The sequence below is a fragment of the Engystomops pustulosus genome, chromosome 8, assembly GCF_040894005.1.
Source record: "Engystomops pustulosus chromosome 8, aEngPut4.maternal, whole genome shotgun sequence".
Lineage (NCBI taxonomy): Eukaryota > Metazoa > Chordata > Amphibia > Anura > Leptodactylidae > Engystomops > Engystomops pustulosus.
The window spans coordinates 61,660,862-61,680,418 of NC_092418.1; the positions used below are offsets into that span (position 1 = coordinate 61,660,862).

Sequence of the window (19,557 nt, forward strand, 5' to 3'; positions counted from 1 at the left end):
CCATCCGTGGGCATGGCGCCATCAGTCGGTAGCTCTAGGCACAGCAGCAGTGCCGTCGCTAAGCGACAGCAGGCGGTGCTCAAACTGCTGAGCCTAGGCGATAAAAGGTATATATACAGAATTGGGATCTGTACTGTTAGAAAACACCCAATCAATGGGCTACACACATGCAAAAATGGGCTACATTAAATAAGAACAAAAAAAACATGTGTGAAGTAGCAAATAAGTGAAAAGTAACTTTATTGAAGCTTGGACACAAGACAAACATAAACAGGACAAAAGTATCATAAAATCATTTAAAAAGGAATGCACCCTAGTGCACCCATACATGCAAGATGTCGGGCTCCAGTGGATCTTGCATGTATGGGTGCACTAGGGTGCATTCCTTTTTAAATGATTTTATGATACTTTTGTCCTGTTTATGTTTGTCTTGTGTCCAAGCTTCAATAAAGTTACTTTTCACTTATTTGCTACTTCACACATGTTGTTTTGTTCTTATTTAATGTAGGCGATAAAAGGCACACCGCCCAAGAGCTATTACAGGGCATCACGGCGCAGACCGATCTGTGGCTGGCACCGCTGAACCTGAAGCCAGGCATGGTTGTGTGTGACAACGGCCATAACCTGGTGGCGGGTCTGCAACTCGGCAGACTGACACATGTGCCATGCCTGGCCCATGTGTTAAATCTCATAGTTCAGCGTTTCCTCAAGACATACCCCAATCTGTCTGATTTGCTCACGAAGGTGCGCCGCATCTGTGCGCATTTCAGGAAGTCCAGCACAGATGCTGCCACTCTCAGGGCAGCGCAGCGCCGCCTCCAATTGCCCGCTCACCGACTGTTGTGCGACGTGCCCACGAGGTGGAATTCAACATTAACCATGTTATCCAGAGTTTACCAGCAGCACAGAGCGATTGTAGACTGCCAGATGTCAACTTCCACCAGAACTGGTAGTCAGGTCAGTCAGATTCCTCAAGTCTACATTGAGGAGTGGACGTGGATGTCTGATATCTGTCAGGTGCTGAGTAACTTTGAGGAGTCAACACAGATGGTCAGTGGCAATGCCGCCATCATCAGCCTCACCATCCCGCTGCTTGGCCTGTTGAAAAACTCTCTGGTCAGCATGAAGTCGGAAGCTTTGCGCTCGTCACAAGAGACGGGGGAAGAAGATTCCTTTGTTAATAGCCAAAGCACCCTTAGGTCTGTTTCTCAGCGCATATCTGAGTAGGTGGAGGAGGATGAGGAGGAAGAGGAGGAGAATGTTGACGAGACAGAAGAGGGGACCATTGTTCAGTCCTTCACTGTTCAGCGTGTATGGGCAGAAGAAGAGGAGTTGGAGGAGGAGGAAATGGGCAGTCAGGCCAGTGAGGGGAGTGAATTCTTGCGCGTTGGGACTCTAGCGCATATGGCAGATTTCATGCTAGGCTGCCTATCCCGTGACCCTCGCGTTCAAAGAATTTATTCCAACACCGATTACTGGGTATTCACTCTCCTGGACCCACGGTACAAGCAAAATCTTTCCACTCTCATCCCTGGAGAGGAAAGGAGTGTGAGAATACCAGCAGGCCCTGGTGCACAAGCTGAAACAGTATTTCCCTTCTGACAGCGCTAGCGGCAGAGGGCGTACTTCTGCGGGACAAGTAGCGAGGGAGAGTAGGTGAGCAGGCAGCTTTTCCAGCACTGGCAGAGGTACGCTTTACAAGGCCTTTGCCAGTTTTATGTCACCCCAGCAAGACACTGTCACCTGTCCCCAGTCTCGGCAGAGTAGGGCTGATCTTTACAGAAAGATGGTGAGGGAGTAACTAGCTGACCATACCATCGTCCTAAATGATCACACAGCTCCCTACAACTACTGGGTTTCAAAGCTGGACATGTGGCACGAACTGGCGCTGTACCCCTTGGAGGTTCTTGCCTGCCCTGCCGCTAGGGTGTTGTCCGAGCGGGTTTTCAGTACAGCTGGTGGCATCATCACCAATAAGCGTACACGCCTGTCGACTGACAGCGCTGACAGGCTGACGCTTATCAAGATGAATAAAGCCTGTATTTCTCCGGAATTTCATTCTCCACCAGGTGAAAGAAGCTCAACCTGAATAATGTATGCACTCCTCCTCCTCATTGTCCTCCTTCTCCTCCTCTTTGTACACTAAAGCAGAGGAAACTGGCTATTTTTTGCCAGGGCCAACTGGCTCTAGCTATAGTACTCTATGTATTTAATTTTTCTGGAGGGCCACCTACTCGGTTCTCTGTTTTAAGCAATTTTTGGGAGTGCCACATACAGGCACTCAATCTATTTAATTTTTCTGGAAGACCACCTACCTGCTCCTCTGGTTTGAAAACTTTTTTGGACTGCCACATACAGGCCCTCAATTTATTTAATTTTTCTGGAGGACCACCTACCTGCCCCTCTGGTTTGAAAACTTTTTTGGACTGCCACATACAGGCACTATCCAAATTAAATTGTCTCCATAGCAGCCTCCACATGTCGTCTCTTTAGCTGGCTCCACACGTTGTCTCCATTGCTACCTCCACACGTCATCGCCATAGCTGCCTCCAAAAGTCGTCCATATAGCTGCCTCCATACATGGTCTCCTTATCAAACCAACTTTGTCAGGCAGAATTTTGGGTTGTTTTCATGGCTTCCACATCAAACTTGTTAACTTTGTCGCCACCCTGCTGTGATATCCACAAAATATACTGGCAAACTTTTATCATTTACCGATATTATTTTAGCGCTTCTTGCGCATCTGTTTACATTCCCCTCACCCGCCATAACCCAAACTTATAAGAACGCTACTACACTTGATCTTATACAAAAGGTTCTTAGAAGTGCTGTTTGGGGAGTAGCCTAGAGACAGGGGCTTGGATTGGCGAAAGCTCGCCTGGCAGCGGAGCGCCAGCTTCATCCCAAGATCCAACTAACATAGTTTTAACTGCAGCACCTTTAATCTACTACTAGTTCACTGCCTCCATACATCGTCCCCTTATCAAACGAGCTGTGTCAGGCAGAATTTTCAGGTGTTTCACCAGATACATAGTGGAACTCGGCCCATCTGTCGCCGCCATGCTGGAGACCTAAAGTTGCAATCATAGCAGCGCAATATGGATGCCCCATACTGTCGCTCTTAATCATGGAACCATTTCCGTAAAAACAATTAAAAATAGAACCACTATGCTATTCCATTATTCCTAGGTGAAATATTCAAACGACCCGGCCTGCTTTGAAAATTATAATTTTTTCAAAGTAAATGCTTCTGGCCCCCAGGCCCATTTTGGGTGGGGAGGAGCCGAGAGACAGGGGCTTGGACAGGCGAATCTCCATTCCAAGATTAGGCAGCCTCAGAGGCATCCATGCATGCTGCCCCTGCTGTTTCCTGTCCATTTTGCCTCCACGATTCTCCACAGCGTCCACCAATGTCTCATTTCAACTCTCTATACCCCAGACGCTGGAGCACGAGAGGATATGCAGCACATCATCCCCTTATCAAACGAGCTGTGTCAGGCAGAATTTTTATGTGTTTCACCAGATACATAATGGACTATATTAACTTTTAATAATAATAATAATAATAATAATAATAATTACTCCTTTATTTATATAGCACACACAGATTGTGCAGCATTACACAGAGCTTTCCAAATCGGTTCCTGTCCCCAACGGGGCTCACAATCCAGTCAAACTACCAGTATGTTTTGGAGTGTGGGAGGAAATCAGAGGACCCAGAGGAAACCCACGCAAACACGGAGAGAACATAGAAACTCTTTACAGATGTTGACCCTGGGACTTTTGTACAAAGAACACCGTACCACAAAAATGGTGAGGTGCTTCTATAACAACAAACCCTGGATTAACCCTGATATAAAAGCTCTTCTCAAAGAGAAAGAGCCTTTTTAGATTAAGTGACAAGAAAATCTTGAGGATTGTTCAAAAGGAGCTGAGGCAACAAATAAGGGAGGGGAGATACAGATACAAGACAGAGACAGAGGAGCAGATGAAACAGGAAAACATCAGTCTCGAAAAGTCTCAAGTCAATATCTGGTCAAAGATAATCAGTCTCTCAGGTTACAGCAAATAAGCAGTGGGTTATTAACCTTAATCAATTCAATAGGTTTGATCACACACCTGCCCCTCCCACCTTACAGGCATCCATGCTGAGGTTACAGTGGGATATTTACAAGTGCCCAGGTGAGGTGAGAGGAGAACTGAAAAGGCTCAAATTGGGCAAGGCTGCATGTCCAGATTGTATCAGTGCAAGACTATTTAAGACCTGTGGTGATCAGCTTTGTGGCATCATTGCATACCATCATTCACCTTTTACAACAAACTCTTTCTCAACTAGAGAAACCGGGTAACACTGTAAGAATAATGTTCTTTGAATTCTCCACTGCTTTCACTTTTTACACTATACAACAAGGGCTACTAAAAGGCAAACTGTATCTGGCTGGAGTGGACCACCACCTCTCTAGCTGGGTCCTAGACTATCTCACAAACCGACCTCAGTAAGTGAAAGCTCGGGACTGTGTGTCGGACACTGTGATTAGTAGTATTGATACACCTCAAGGTAGAGTCCTGGCTCCCTTCACATTGTAAACAGAAGACTTCAGATAGGGGGCGGAGCCTGACTGAGCTGCATGGCGGATGCGTGTCTGTGAGCTCCCGCAACACAACTCTGCAGCACTAGACTCAGCGACCCCGATCAGCTTTAAAATGGGCAAACCACTTCGAGAGAAATCACTAGACCGACCCGAGACACCTAGAGGGAGGAAAGGCCAAGGAGATATGGAGAAATTTCTCCGCAAAAAGCTCACCACGCCGCCCGCGAAACTCCGCAAGATGGCCGCCGCGTTGATAGAGGAGACAGATCAACAGGAGCAATCAGGAGACGAAAGCGGGCAGGAAGATGTCGCGACCCTGCAGCATGCGCCACTATCCGGAGCAACGCTGAAAAAGCTACTTTCCCAAGCGCTTTCACTGGTGATGGAAGAACTCAGCGCCATACACAAAGAGGTACGCGCCATTGGGCAGAGGGCAGAAGCGCTGGAGGATAAACAGGCCGCCATTATAGAGCACAGCACGGCTATAGCCCACAATCTATCCCAGCAAGCTGATGTCCTCAACAATGCATTACTCCTCATAGAGGATCAAGAAAACCGCAGTAGAAGAAAGAATATAAGAATCCGGGGCTTACCTGAAACTATTCCCCACGAGCAATTACCCGCCACAGCGAAAAAGCTTTTCAAGGGCCTAGTAGGTGCGGAGAAAGCTAATGCCATAACAATCGAGCGCATACATCGCTCTCTTCGGCCTCCACCTAAATACACTGAACCACCCAGAGACATTGTCTGCGGCCTGCTAAGCTACCAAAACACTGCAGACTTATTAAGAGCAGCGAGAGAAAAGAAAGTTATAAGTGTTGAAGACCATCAAGTTTACATTTATCAAGATATAGCCCCTTCTACACTATACAAGTGCATACTCCTCAAACCCCTTACCGACCTCCTAAGAAGTAAGAAAATAATCTTTAAGTGGCTTTTCCCTTTTCACCTTCCAGATAGAAGGCAGAAGATGTACCATCAAGAGCTCCAAGGATCTCGGCAAAGCATGGGCTATCTTAGACACAGAACCCATGGACATCCAGTCTTGGCTACCAGTCACAGAGCAGCAGATGGATCTACCAACCCTGCCTCCCCTGGAAAAGTGTACTCCGGTGGGAAAAAGTAAATCGTCTAGACAAAAGAAGAGGACAACCGGCGACCTAGAAGCATCTTGAGGGACTGTGACAAAGTTCCAGACTTCGCCCGAAGTACACGCAGCAAGAACTGTTATCATTTCAGTAACATTTCTAACTGAGAATCCGTGAGTTACACAACATTTCCTTTCCTAATTGGCTATGATCGAGGCCTCCTAACTTATACAACATGTTATGTTAATATAGTGTTGAGAGTTGTAATACCCGATCAGGCACACACCACCATGTGCTGGTCCCCCCCCAGGGCCCTGGTTCTTGCGGATACCCCTATATCGGCCGAACCAGACCCCTGGCCCTACACCCTTTTCCCAGAGACTGAAGTCTCACATACCCACCAATACTATGTGTTGTTAAAGCTGCACACGTTAAAGGCAGCCTTGTTATACCTTGTTTTAAAAGTTACTCACTGGTGTGTATATATACTCTTAAGAATGATTAGCAACCTAACCCAATTTAAGCAATATGTCCGACATTAATGTAACCACGTTCAATGTAAGAGGCATGAACACGCCTCAGAAAAGGTCTCAAATATTTACCCTACTCAAGAGAGAAAAATCTGATATCTGTATGCTACAGGAAACGCATCTGAGAACAGGCAAAATCCCAAAACTCCCCTCCACTTATTTCTCGCATCTCTACCATAGCACATTTAAAAAGGCTGCAAGGGGAGTGAGCATCTTAATCGCCAAACATATTCCCTTCACACACACTCTGACCTGCTCAGACCCAGAAGGTAGATTCCTGCTGGTCAATGGTAAAATAGGCTCAGTAGCAGTGTCCCTAGTCGCACTCTATGCCCCCAACAACTGTCAGATCAGCTGGCTAAAAGAAATATTCGCTAAAGTAGACACCCTAGCAGAAGGGCTAAAAATCCTAGGAGGTGACCTCAACATAATGCTGGACCCACAGTTAGATAGCTCCACAGGGAAATCAGTGTTCTCAAGAAAAGTCCTACTGGCCTTTCGTAAGTATCTCGCCCGACTTGGTTGGCTAGACACATGGCGCCTATGCAATGCGTCAAATAAAGACTACTCATACTTCTCCAAAACGCATAAGTCCTATCAAAGACTAGACAACATATTAGTATCCAGACACATGACAGACATGCTTAAAGGATCACGTTTGGGCCCCATCTCAATATCAGACCATGCACTAGTAACAACAACACTAAGCTTCAAAACCTTACCGGAAAGATCTAGTGTATGGAGGTTAAATGAAACGCTATTAGATAGGGAAAACAACTTAACCAATATAAAAAAGAAGTTAAATAACTATTTTAATGACCCTAACCTAAAAGACAACACCCAAAGCACACAAAGTATACATACGAGGTGAATTAATGTCACTAGGGGCATGGACTAAAAAGAGAGAACAAAGGAACTCAATCAATTGCTGGGGAAAATAGCCAAACTAGAAAACAGTAATAAAAGGAAAGTCACAAATAAGGAAATGGACGAGCTTTCTCTTTTAAGGAAAAAGGTTAAAGACCTTCTAAACCTAAAAGCAGCCTTAAATTACCAACGCACAAAATTTAAGTATTATGCACATGGAGACAAGGCAAATAAACTCATGGCCCACTTGGTTCATAAAGAAAGAGAAAAACACGTCAAACAATCACTACAACAGAGGGGGTTAAAGTCTCAGACACCAAAACCATAGCAGAAGAATGAGGAAATTCTACCATGACCTATACAACCTCACAGACAAGGGTTCAGATACCCATCCTGAACACCCTAATGAAACTAAGACCTTCCTAGATTCCCTAAACCTACCTGCCCTAACTACAGACCAACAAAATTCCCTAACCACACCTATAACAATGGACGAGGTGAAAGACATCATAGCCTCCATACCGCTAGGCAAAAGCCCCGGACCCGATGGTCTCCCCATAAGCTATTACAAAAAAATTAAAGATGTCCTCCTCCCCCAGTTGACTAAATGGTGTAACTCACTACTAGAGGGTCAACAACTACCTACACAGGCTTTAGAAGCCATAATAACAGTTATACCCAAGCCGGGTAAAAACCCAGAGATGTGTGGTAGCTACAGGCCCATATCGCTACTAAACGTCGATATTAAAATCTGGGCCAAAATTTTAGCAAACAGAATGAAGACATTCCTACCGGGCCTCATACAAAGAGAACAAACTGGGTTCGTACCGGGGAGAGAGGGGAATCATAACTCGGTGAGGATACTTAACGCCATACACTTTGCGTCAGAATCAAAAACACCCATGGTCCTTCTTGGCACTGATGCCGAGAAGGCTTTTGATAGGGTAAGCTGGAACTTCATGACCGCCACCCTTCAAAAATTTGGCTTCCCACCCCCCTTTGTACAGGCGATAATGTCGCTTTACAGCACGCCAAGTGCTAGAATTAGGCTCAACGGAACCCTATCAGGTAAATTTTTTATCAAAAATGGCACCCACCAAGGATGTCCATTATCCCCAACCTTATTCATTCTAGTAATGGAGACCTTGCTGCAGGCACTTAGGCAACATCCGAATATCCAGGGACTAGATATTGAGGGTACTACTCATCTAAACGCAGCATTTGCGGATGATTTATTAATGATGCTAACAAACCCACTTGTCTCTGTTAAATATGTTATTGAAGTCTTTGAGGCCTTTGGCAGGGTCTCTAACTTCAAAATAAATTACTCAAAATCAGAGGCCATGAATATTTCGGCACCTCCATCTGTATTAAAAATACTAAAGGAAACAGCGCAATTCCGTTGGCAAAGCGAACGGCTCACATATCTAGGTATTCAGATCACAAAGTCAGGGAAAGATCTATTCCAAGCCAACTACACTAAAATGATTCGTCAGATAACAACACAACTTAAATCACTAGATATACCCTATGTTTCCTGGATGGGTCGTAAAAACTTACTAAAATCATTCATTATGCCTACTCTCCTGTACGTAATGCAGATGGTACCCATCGAAGTACCCAACTCATTTTTAACACACTAAAATCATTATTTCTCAACTTTTTGTGGCGAAACAAGAAGTCACGGATTAAATATGATAGACTTATTAAAAAAAAGAACATGGGAGGCTTTGGTTTACCCGACCCAATAGCATATTATAGGGCAATACAAATAAGAAGGTGGATACAACTATTTAACCCGGCATACGCTACGCTAGGCACTGAACTAAAAATGTCAACCCTTAGCTATCAATCCGTAGCCAAACTTTGGAACATTAACACCCCAGGCAGCTGCACTAACTTACTTACGAGGGGAACAATCAAAGTAATTAAATGGGCTTGTGAACATTTGGCAGCCCTCCACAACCCCCCCACGCTTTTGCCTAGCGATCTACTACCTTTATATTTAAATCCCACAGCGAACCCTACTCAAAGTCTGTGGAAACAGTTCCGTAAGACCCCGCTCCGTTCCTTGCACAAAAACGATAATTCAGCCCTTATACAAGCAAGATTGACCTCTAATATCCCACACAATTTCTTACATGAGGCAGAATTTAACAAGTATAAGAAAGAACTTCACAAGAAACATGCCACACTGAAGGACCCCACTTGGCTGGAAAAGTGGCTCTTACAATCAATCCCCAAACCTAAACTAGTCTCAATCTTCTATGACATTATATTATCCAAAGACAAAGAGGTCAAGCCGGCCTACATAGGCATGTGGGAAAAGGACTTAGGGATGTCCATAACGGACAAACAAATCAAAACTATACACAATAACTCACATGGCTTCTCAAGATGTGTTAAAATCCAGGAGAACTCCTACAAAATAATGACCAGATGGTATAATACACCAACAAAGCTAAAAGATATAGGTCTTAGGCAAACAGACGTATGCTGGAGATGCAACGCTCCCAAAGCTTCTCTACTACACATATACTGGTCCTGCCCAACACTGAAACCATATTGGAAAGAGGTAGAAGATACAGTTCGCAAAATCACAAGTACCTATATCTCCCTGTCCCCAGAATCAGTGCTGTTATGGTTACCCAACAAATCTTGGCGACCACAAAAAAACCATCTAGCAACACATCTAGTTCAGGCTGCCAAACTAATGATACCTCCCAAGTGGCTCAATCCAGAACCACCCACAACAGAAGAATGGCTGAACAGAGTAGACAGCATCTATAGAATGGAAGAACTTGCCCACTGGGAGACTAGCAAACACCACAAATTCTCAAAGATTTGGGAGCCGTGGTCTAAATTCCGGGACAAGGGTGATGAATGAGGCTGTCGGCAAACTACGAGCTGGATAGCCTCTCAAACACAGAGAACACAGGAGTAGGGAAATACTAAAAGACTACTTTTTACGACATTATGTAGGACAGATAATACTATCACCACCTTCCCCAGTTTATCTGGGTAGCTTACACCCATAACAAAGACATACACAACCAGTTGTTCGGCTCATAGTTACACGAATTAAGTGATGTTAACTTGTTTTTGACTAAATATATCCCTCAATATTTTCCTATCCCATTCCTTGCCACACCCCACCCTATCCCAAATGATCCACAGACATAAGCTGAACTGGAGCGAAGAACTATAAGAACATTACCCCTCCCCACCTCTCTCCTTCCCCCTTCTAAAGCCTACCCTAAACCCCCATGCAACGTACATCAATAAATTTGAATATGTATTTTTACTCTTAATGTAATTGTAAGCTATTGTAACGAAATTGTAAGTTATGATGACTTGCCATTGTCGTGAATTTTGAACTAATAAAAAATTTTAAAATTAAAAAAAAAAAAAAGAAGACTTCAGATACAATTCAATGAACTACAAGAAGTACAAAAAAATTGAACCAATAATTTATGGATTGGTGCCAGCAAAACCACCTTAGAATTAATGCTGGGAAGACCAAGGAGATGGTGGACTACCATAAGCGCAGTCCTCCTTCTCAACCAGTGGTCATAGAGGGGTCAGGCATTAAGGAAGTGAAGTCCTATACTTGGGTGTCCTTCTAAACAATAAACTGGAGTGGGCATAGAATATAAACGCACTTTACAGGAAGGGTCAGAGCAGGCTATACCTGCTGAGGAGGCTGAGGACATTTGGAGTGCAGGGGACACTTCTGAAGACCTTCGTCAACTTTTTAGTGGCCATTGTCTTTGGTGTAGTCTGTTGGGGAAGCAGCATCACAGCCAGGGAGAGGAGCAGGATGGACAAACTGATAAGGAAAGCCAGCTCTGCCCTGGTGGGTCCTCTTGACTCAGTGCAGGTCGAAGCGGAGAGTCGAATATTGTGTAAGTTGAAATCTATTCTAGGGAATAGCTCCAATCCAAAGCATGAGACTGTGGTGGCATTTGTAGCACACGTAAGTGCTTCCCCCCCAAGTGTAAAAAGGTAGCGTTATCGGAAGTAATTCCTTCCCGTTCCAATCAGGCTGCTCAACCAACAAGGCCCAAATGGAAGTAACCTGTGCTCACCACCTAACTATTTTCGGCAGGTGCAATCCACAGACTGAATACCAAACTGCCGACCTTTGATTTCCTTTTTTTTTGTCTTCTTTTGATATATTTTTTTTCTTTTTGTTCATTTATATCTAATATTATTAGAGATGAGCGAGCACTAAAATGCTCGGGTGCTCGTTAATCGAGACAAACTTTTCCCGATGCTCGAGTGCTCGTCTCGAATAACGAGCCCCATTGAAGTCAATGGGAGACTCGAGCAAGTTTCAAGGAGACCAAGGCTCTGCACAGGGAAGCTTGGCCAAACACCTGGGAACCTCAGAAAAGGATGGAAACACCACGGAAATGGACAGGAAACAGCAGGGGAAGCATGCATGGATGCCTCTGAGGCTGCTTAGCCGTACCATTATGCTAAAATTATGGGCAACAGCATGGCCGTGACAGAGTGACCGAATGAGGCTAGATAGCATCTAAAACATGCAATAATTGACCCTGACACTATAGGGGATGGCATGCAAAGGCAGCGACAGCAGCGGCAGGCTAGAGAGTGTCATGGCGACATACCCTAAATGGACTCAGGCTTCACCAAAGGAGGGGAGCAAGAAGCGCTGAAATGATTTCCTATGTGAACAAAAGGTTGACGGTATATTTAATCGATAACAGAGCATGGTGGCGACATAGTGACCAAGTTCCATAACGTATCTGGTGAAACACCCGAAAAATGAGCCTGACACAGCTCTTTTGATAAGGGGACGACATGTGGAGGCAGCCATGGAGACAACTTCCATGATTAAGAGCGACAGTATGGGGCATCCATATTGCGCTGCTATGATTGCAACTTCAGGTCTCCAGCATGGCGGCGACAGATGGGCCGAGTTCCACTATGTATCTGGTGAAACACCTGAAAATTCTGCCTGACACAGCTCGTTTGATAAGGGGATGATGTGCTTCATATCCTCTCGTGCTCCAGCGTCTGGGGTACAGAGAGCTGAAATGAGACATTGGTGGACGCTGTGGAGGATCGTGGAGGCAAAATGGACAGGAAACAGCAGGGGCAGCATGCATGGATGCCTCTGAGGCTGCCCAATCTTGGGATGGAGCTGGCGGTCCACTGCCAGGCGAGCTTTCGCCTGTCCAAGCCCCTGTCTCTCGGCTCCTCCCCACCCAAAATGGGCCGGGGGGGCCAGAAGCGTTTACTTTGAAAAAATTATAATTTTCAAAGCAGGCTGGGTCGTTTGAATATTTCACCTAGTAATAATGGAATAGCATAGTGGTTCTATTTTTAATTGTTTTTTCGGAAATGGTTCCATGATTAAGAGCGACAGTATGGGGCATCCATATTGCGCTGCTATGATTGCAACTTCAGGTCTCCAGCATGGCGGCGACAGATGGGCCGAGTTCCACTATGTATCTGGTGAAACACCTGAAAATTCTGCCTGACACAGCTCGTTTGATAAGGGGACGATGTATGGAGGCAGTGAACTAGTAGTAGATTAAAGGTGCTGCAGTTAAAACTATGTTAGTTGGATCTTGGGATGGAGCTGGCACTCCGCTGCCAGGTGAGCTTTCGCCAATCCAAGCCCCTGTCTCTTGGCTACTCCCCAAACAGCACTTCTAAGAACCTTTTGTATAAGATCAAGTGTAATAGTGTTCTTATAAGTTTGGGTTATGGCGGGTGAGGGGAATGTAAACAGATGCGCAAGAAGCGCTGAAATAATATCGGTAAATGATAAAAGTTTGCCAGTATATTTTGTGGATATCACAGCAGGGTGGCGACAAAGTTAACAAGTTTGATGTGGAAACCATGAAAACAACCCAAAATTCTGCCTGACACAGCTCGTTTGATAAGGGAACGATGTATGGAGGCAGTGTACTAGTAGTAGATTAAAGGTGCTGCAGTTAAAACTATGTTAGTTGGATCTTGGGATGGAGCTGGCGCTCCGCTGCCAGGCGAGCTTTCGCCTATCCAAGCCCCTGTCTCTCGGCTACTCCCCAAACAGCACTTCTAAGAACCTTTTGTATAAGATCAAGTGTAGTAGTGTTCTTAAAAGTTTGGGTTATGGCGGGTGAGGGGAATGTAAACAGATGTGCAAGAAGCGCTGAAATAATATCGGTAAATGATAAAAGTTTGCCAGTATATTTTGTGGATAACACAGCAGGGTGGCGACAAAGTTAACAAGTTTGATGTGAAAGCCATGAAAACAACCCAAAATTCTGCCTGACAAAGTTGGTTTGATAAGGAGACCATGTATGGAGGCAGCTATATGGACGACTTTTGGAGGCAGCTATGGCGATGACGTGTGGAGGTAGCAATGGAGACAACGTGTGGAGCCAGCTAAAGAGACGACATGTGGAGGCTGCTATGGAGACAATTTAATTTGGATAGTGCCTGTATGTGGCAGTCCAAAAAAGTTTTCAAACCAGAGGGGCAGGTAGGTGGTCCTCCAGAAAAATTAAATAAATTGAGGGCCTGTATGTGGCAGTCCAAAAAAGTTTTCAAACCAGAGGAGCAGGTAGGTGGTCTTCCAGAAAAATTAAATAGATTGAGTGCCTGTATGTGGCACTCCCAAAAATTGCTTAAAACAGAGAACCGAGTAGGTGGCCCTCCAGAAAAATTAAATACATAGAGTACTATAGCTAGAGCCAGTTGGCCCTGGCAAAAAATAGCCAGTTTCCTCTGCTTTAGTGTACAAAGAGGAGGAGAAGGAGGACAATGAGGAGGAGGAGTGCATACATTATTCAGGTTGAGCTTCTTTCACCTGGTGGAGAATGAAAATCCGGAGAAATACAGGCTTTATTCATCTTGATAAGCGTCAGCCTGTCAGCGCTGTCAGTCGACAGGCGTGTACGCTTATTGGTGATGATGCCACCAGCTGTACTGAAAACCCGCTCGGACAACACCCTAGCGGCAGGGCAGGCAAGAACCTCCAAGGCGTACAGCGCCAGTTCGTGCCACATGTCCAGCTTTGAAACCCAGTAGTTGTAGGGAGCTGTGTGATCATTTAGGACGATGGTATGGTCAGCTAGTTACTCCCTCACCATCTTTCTGTAAAGATCAGCTTTAGGTTCAGCGGTGCCAGCCACAGATCAGTCTGCGCCGTGATGCCCTGTAATAGCTCTTGGGCTGTGTGCCTTTTATCGCCTAGGCTCAGCAGTTTGAGCACCGCCTGCTGTCGCTTAGCGACGGCACTGCGGCTGTGCCTAGAGCTACCGACTGATGGCGCCATGCCCACGGATGGTAATTCAGAGGAGGAGGTGGAGGAGGCATACTAGGCCTTTGAGACCTGGACCGAGGTAGGCCCGCAACCCTCGGCGTCGGCAGTATATGACCAACCCCAGGGTCAGACTCGGTCCCAGCCTCCACCAAGTTAACCCAATGTGCCGTCAGCGATATATAGTGGCCCTGCCCTGCAGCACTCGTCCACGTGTCTGTGGTCAGGTGGACCTTGTCAGAAACGGCGTTGGTCAGGGCACGGATGATGTTGTCTGACACGTGCTTGTGCAGGGCTGGGACGGCACATCGGGAAAAGTAGTGGCGGCTGGGGACCGAATACCGAGGGGCGACCGCCGCCATGAGGTTTCAAAAGGCCTCGGTCTCTACCTGCCTATAGGGCAGCATTTCCAGGCTAAGCAGTTTGGAGATGTGGACGTTGAGGGCTTGGGCGTGTGGGTGGGTTGCACTATACTTCCTTTTGCGCTCCAGCGTCTGGGGTATGGAAAGCTGAACGCTGGTGGATGCTGTGGAGGATTGTGGAGGCGAAGATGGGGTTTTCGCACGGGAGGTGTTTGGGCCGGGCTCCTGGGCAGGGGGCTCACTAGCAGATGACACAGGGGAAGGAGCAGTGGTGTGCCCGGCTGGAGGTGAACGGAATTGGTGCCATTGAGTGGGGTGTTTAGCATTCATATGCCTGCGCATACTGGTGGTAGTTAAGCTAGTAGTGGTGGAACCCCTGCTGATCCGGTTTGGCACAGGTTGCACACCACAGTCCGTCGGTCATCTGGTGTTTCTTTAAAGAACATCCAGACTTCTGAAAATCTAGCCCTCGCCACGGGAGCTTGACTACTTGAAACTTTTGGCGCTGATGCACCAGCTCTGGCCCTGCCTCTTTGTCTGGCCCCACCACTGCCTCTTCCAACCTATTCTGGTATAGGACTCGCCTCCGTCTCAGAAGCACTGTGTTCACCCGGTCTATCAACCCAGCTTGGGTCTGTCACCTCATCATCCTCCGATCCCTCAGTCTGCTCCCCCCTCGGACTTCCTGCTCTGACAACAACTTCACCACTGTCTGACAACCGTGTCTCCTAATCGTCCGACACCTCTTTACACACTTCTTCCACTATGTCAATAATGTCATCATCACCCATAGACTGCGACCGGTGGAAAACCTGGGCATCGGAAAATTGCTCAGCAGCAACCGGACAAGTGGTTTGTGACTGTGGGAAGGGTCCAGAAAACAGTTCCTCAGAGTATGCCGGTTCAAATGCCAAATTTCCCTGGGAGGGGGCAGACTGAGGGGAAGGAGGCTGAGGTGGAGGAGCTGGAGGAGTGCTGATTTCAGTGACATGGGTGGACTGCGTGGAAGACTGACTGGTGGACAAATGGCTAGAAGCATTGTCTGCAATCCCCGACATCACCTCTTCGCACTGTTCTGGCCTCAACAGTGCTCTACCACGAGTCCCAGTAACTTGAGACATGATGAACCTAGGGAGTGTAGCTCTGCGGCGTTCCCCTGCTCCCTCATCAGCAGGTGGTGTCTCACCCCGCCCAGGACCACGGCCTCTGACCCCTGCAGTAGTTGGACGCCCACGTCCACGCCCTTGTCCTCTACCCCTAGCCCTCAGGTTAAACATTTTCAAAATTAAAGTGTAAACTGTAAATTTTTTTAGTTTTTTTGTGTTTTTTTTTTTAAAACAAAAAAATGCTATCCTACACTGTAGTTTCTAACCTACACTGACAGCACACAACTGGATTTTGTGCTGTGCCTGATGACTTTGAGTTATAAAAGTAAATAAACGTAAAAAAAAAAAAAAATCAGCAGACTGTGCCTAATTCAAATCAAACCCCTAATAAATTGTCCCACTTCGGTGTTTGAGGTGGATATGTGTGTCACTAAGAGCTAAACACAACGGTCGCAAGTCTCCCTGCAAATTCCTCACAATATGGTACTAGCTGCACTACTAGTGCCAGCAAGCCCAGCCACAAGCAAATAAAAAAAATATATATAACGTTATTGTAGACCTAAGAAGGTCTGTTGGGTTCTTGTAGAATCACTCCTACCTAACACTATTCTAATATAACACCCTAACGCTTTCCCTGACAAGCAGCAGCTCTCTCCCTAACGGCATCCAGACAGAGAATGATCCAAGCAGTGCGGGCAGGGGCTAGTCTATTCCAGGGGCACCTGATCAGGCCAGCCAACCCCTGCTATCGACGTGTAAGGGTACCACGTCATGCTGGGTGGAGTGCAGAGTCTCCTGGCTTGTGATTGGCTCTGTTTCTGGCCGCCAAAAATCACAATGGCGGGAGATGCCATTTTCTCGAGCTGGCGAAATACTCGTAACGAGCATTAATCTCGGACGAGTGTGTTCGCTCATCTCTAAATATTACGTATTGTTCTATCATTGTTTGTACTGTACTATCTGTACTCTCTCTCTGCTGCTGTAACATTTGGAAATTCCACACTGTGGGACTAATAAAGGATTATCTTTTAACTTAATATAAAAACATAACCAAATAAATCATCAAAAAAAATCAAGTTACCTAAAATATGCAGGTATGACAATGAAGTGCAATCTACTACTATATTTACAGTATTTTTTTACTACATTGTTGTATTAGCAAAAATACTTTTGATTAAAGAGAACCTGTCACCACACTAACCTCCCTTCCCCCCCAAGCCCACAAACAGTACCTTCTTATATAATACATACGTCCTCTTGAGGATGCATGAATGAAAAATAATCTTTTATTCTTTTGTACAACCCTGCTTTCTGAGTGACTTGGCTTCTAATTATGGTGACATTCTCCACCTATCTGGAGATCTAGAAGGCAGGGCTGGGATGCCAGATGCATGGGGTGGGCATTCTACAAAAGAATAAAAGAAAATTATTCATTCATGCTGTAACCTAGAAATGTGATAAAAAGACCTCCAGGGGACATACATATTACAGCAAAAAGTACTGTTTGTGGGCTTGGGGAGTGGGGCAAAAAGTGACTCTTCTTGGCTAATATATATTTGAATCTCTAGAAAGTTTTATATATATATATATATATATATATATATATATATATATATATCTATATATGTTGAGATTTAACATAAAGAGGTACTGATAGAATGGATATTTCATATCCTACTTGTGAGGATGTTTAGTGGTTTAGAGGTTTGAATGATGGTGGTAGAGTCCCTTTAAGCTAGAAAACACTTATTTAAAATTGCATGAATTAAGTCATGGGAAGAAATATAAATGAAACATCTTGATCTATTTTCTCATGACTAGTTGGAGTCATTAATGAAAATAAACATCTGCAGATTTCATTTAGTTCCAAGCCATTTTAGCCAAGCCAAACCCTTTCCATGTAAGACAAAAAACAACGCCCTAAAACATCTGGCATACTTACACACTTCTCGCTATCAAACACATAGCACAAGTGCTTATTGGACTCTGAATCTTTGCAGATGAATGTAAAAATCCTTTTGTCTGTTTTATCATCGGCGCAAAATGATATCCTGTGTAGTTGACAGTTGTATAGCACCTCCTATATAAAAAGAAAAGCAATTGAAGACAGCTCATTAAGCAATCTAAATTACATTAGTAATACATAATAACTATAAGAAATATACAGCATAGGATGTACAAATAAATAAGATCAATGTCTCTTTTCTTTACTTCTGGGTCTTTTTTTTATTTTAGTACTTCATTTTATAGTGTAGACCTCATACTTAATGATTAAAAAGTTCAATGGCTAGTTTCCATAAAACAGATCCACTCCTAAACTCTCTCTAGATCCCTGGAAAATATTCAGGCGGTATTAATAAAATATGGTGTCTGGAGTGTGGGAGAACACAATTTTTCATGGAGATAATAGCTAAGATGGCCACAGAGATTACAAGAAGATAAATTACAGATTCCATTGGTTTACTTTTCTCTTTAAAAAGTTATATGTCTTATTGTTATAATCTGTGTTCTGTTCTTGTAGTTACCATTAACAGTTTGTAAATGGTTAGGGAAATAATATATTAACCCCCTAGCGCTCTGCAGTGACCTAGCACTCAGCGTCGGATATATCGGACGCAGAGCTGATGCTGGTTCAGCTCAAGATCAATCGGCATTTAACCTGCCTTTGGGGGTCTTTCCCCCACTAGGGGGTCTTTCCCCCTCCCTGCCCGCACCGTTTTTGAGGGGTGCGATCGTTGCTATGGCAGCCCTGGGGTCTGATGAATGTGCATAGGCTGACACTGCTAATAGCCTTCAATATATAATTATTGCATATATAATTATAATTATTGAATTGAGTATTATCGTGAACAAGCAATCAGATGATTGTTTGCTCATGTCCTATGGTGGAAATAGTAATGGTGGAAATGGTATTTAAAAAAATAAATAAATCAATAAAAGTGCCCATAAGCCCTATATAAAATATAAAGAGACATATAACCCCCAAAAAAGTCAAAATCATAGCACAAATGGACATATATATTATCACTGCGTCCGTAACAACCAGTAGAATAAAAGTAAATTTTGAACCCGTACGATGAACGCCTGTAAAACTGTAAAAAAAACCCGCCAAAAATTATGATTTTTAGCTTTACAATCCGACAAAAAATGCAATAAAAAGTGATAAAAAAACATATGTACTCCAGAATGATACTGTTGCGAAGTACAACATGTCCTGCAAAAAACAAAGCCATCAACCAGCTCCATAGTCAAAAAATTAAAAATGTTATGCCATTTGGAAAACGGCAATGCAAAAATGATAGACTTTTCCCACATTATGGTTTTCTTTGGAAAATTTAGTAAAATGTAAGAAAAAATATTCAAATATGGTATCTCCTTAATCGTATCGACCCATAGAATAAAGATAACATGATTATTAGGCTATACGGTGAACATAAAAAAAAAAAAGTAAAAAAATCCTTTACAGAATTGATGCTTTTTTACTCCTGCCCTCAAAAGGTCCTTAATTTCCTAAATTAGGGGATAACAACCCCAAAATCTTAACTGTAAAAAGCATTTCATCCCGCAAAAAAACTGTCATCACATGGCCCCAAAAACGAAAATGCTAAAATTTTAAAGCCTACAAAAGGGACTAATGGGAAAACAAAAATCCTGGCAGCTGCATGGCACTTCCCTTTCGCGCCTCGCTGTGCGCCCATAAAACGAGTAACGGCCACTCTATACTAGGGAG

The 19,557-nt window shown here is 44.5% G+C and overlaps 1 protein-coding gene across 17 annotated transcripts in view; it reads right to left on the reverse strand.

Annotated features, from left to right (window-relative positions):
• Positions 1-19,557, reverse strand: part of GULP1 (GULP PTB domain containing engulfment adaptor 1) — a 657,395-nt gene that overhangs the window by 197,679 nt on the left and 440,159 nt on the right. For 16 of the 17 annotated variants that reach the window (XM_072120987.1, XM_072120984.1, XM_072120982.1 and 13 more), the window contains one exon: positions 17,770-17,907. The exons of the other annotated variant lie outside the window; for it this stretch is intronic. In XM_072120987.1, the coding sequence (XP_071977088.1) occupies positions 17,770-17,907 (138 nt within the window). The remainder of the gene's footprint in view (positions 1-17,769; positions 17,908-19,557) is intronic. 17 annotated transcript variants of the gene reach the window in all.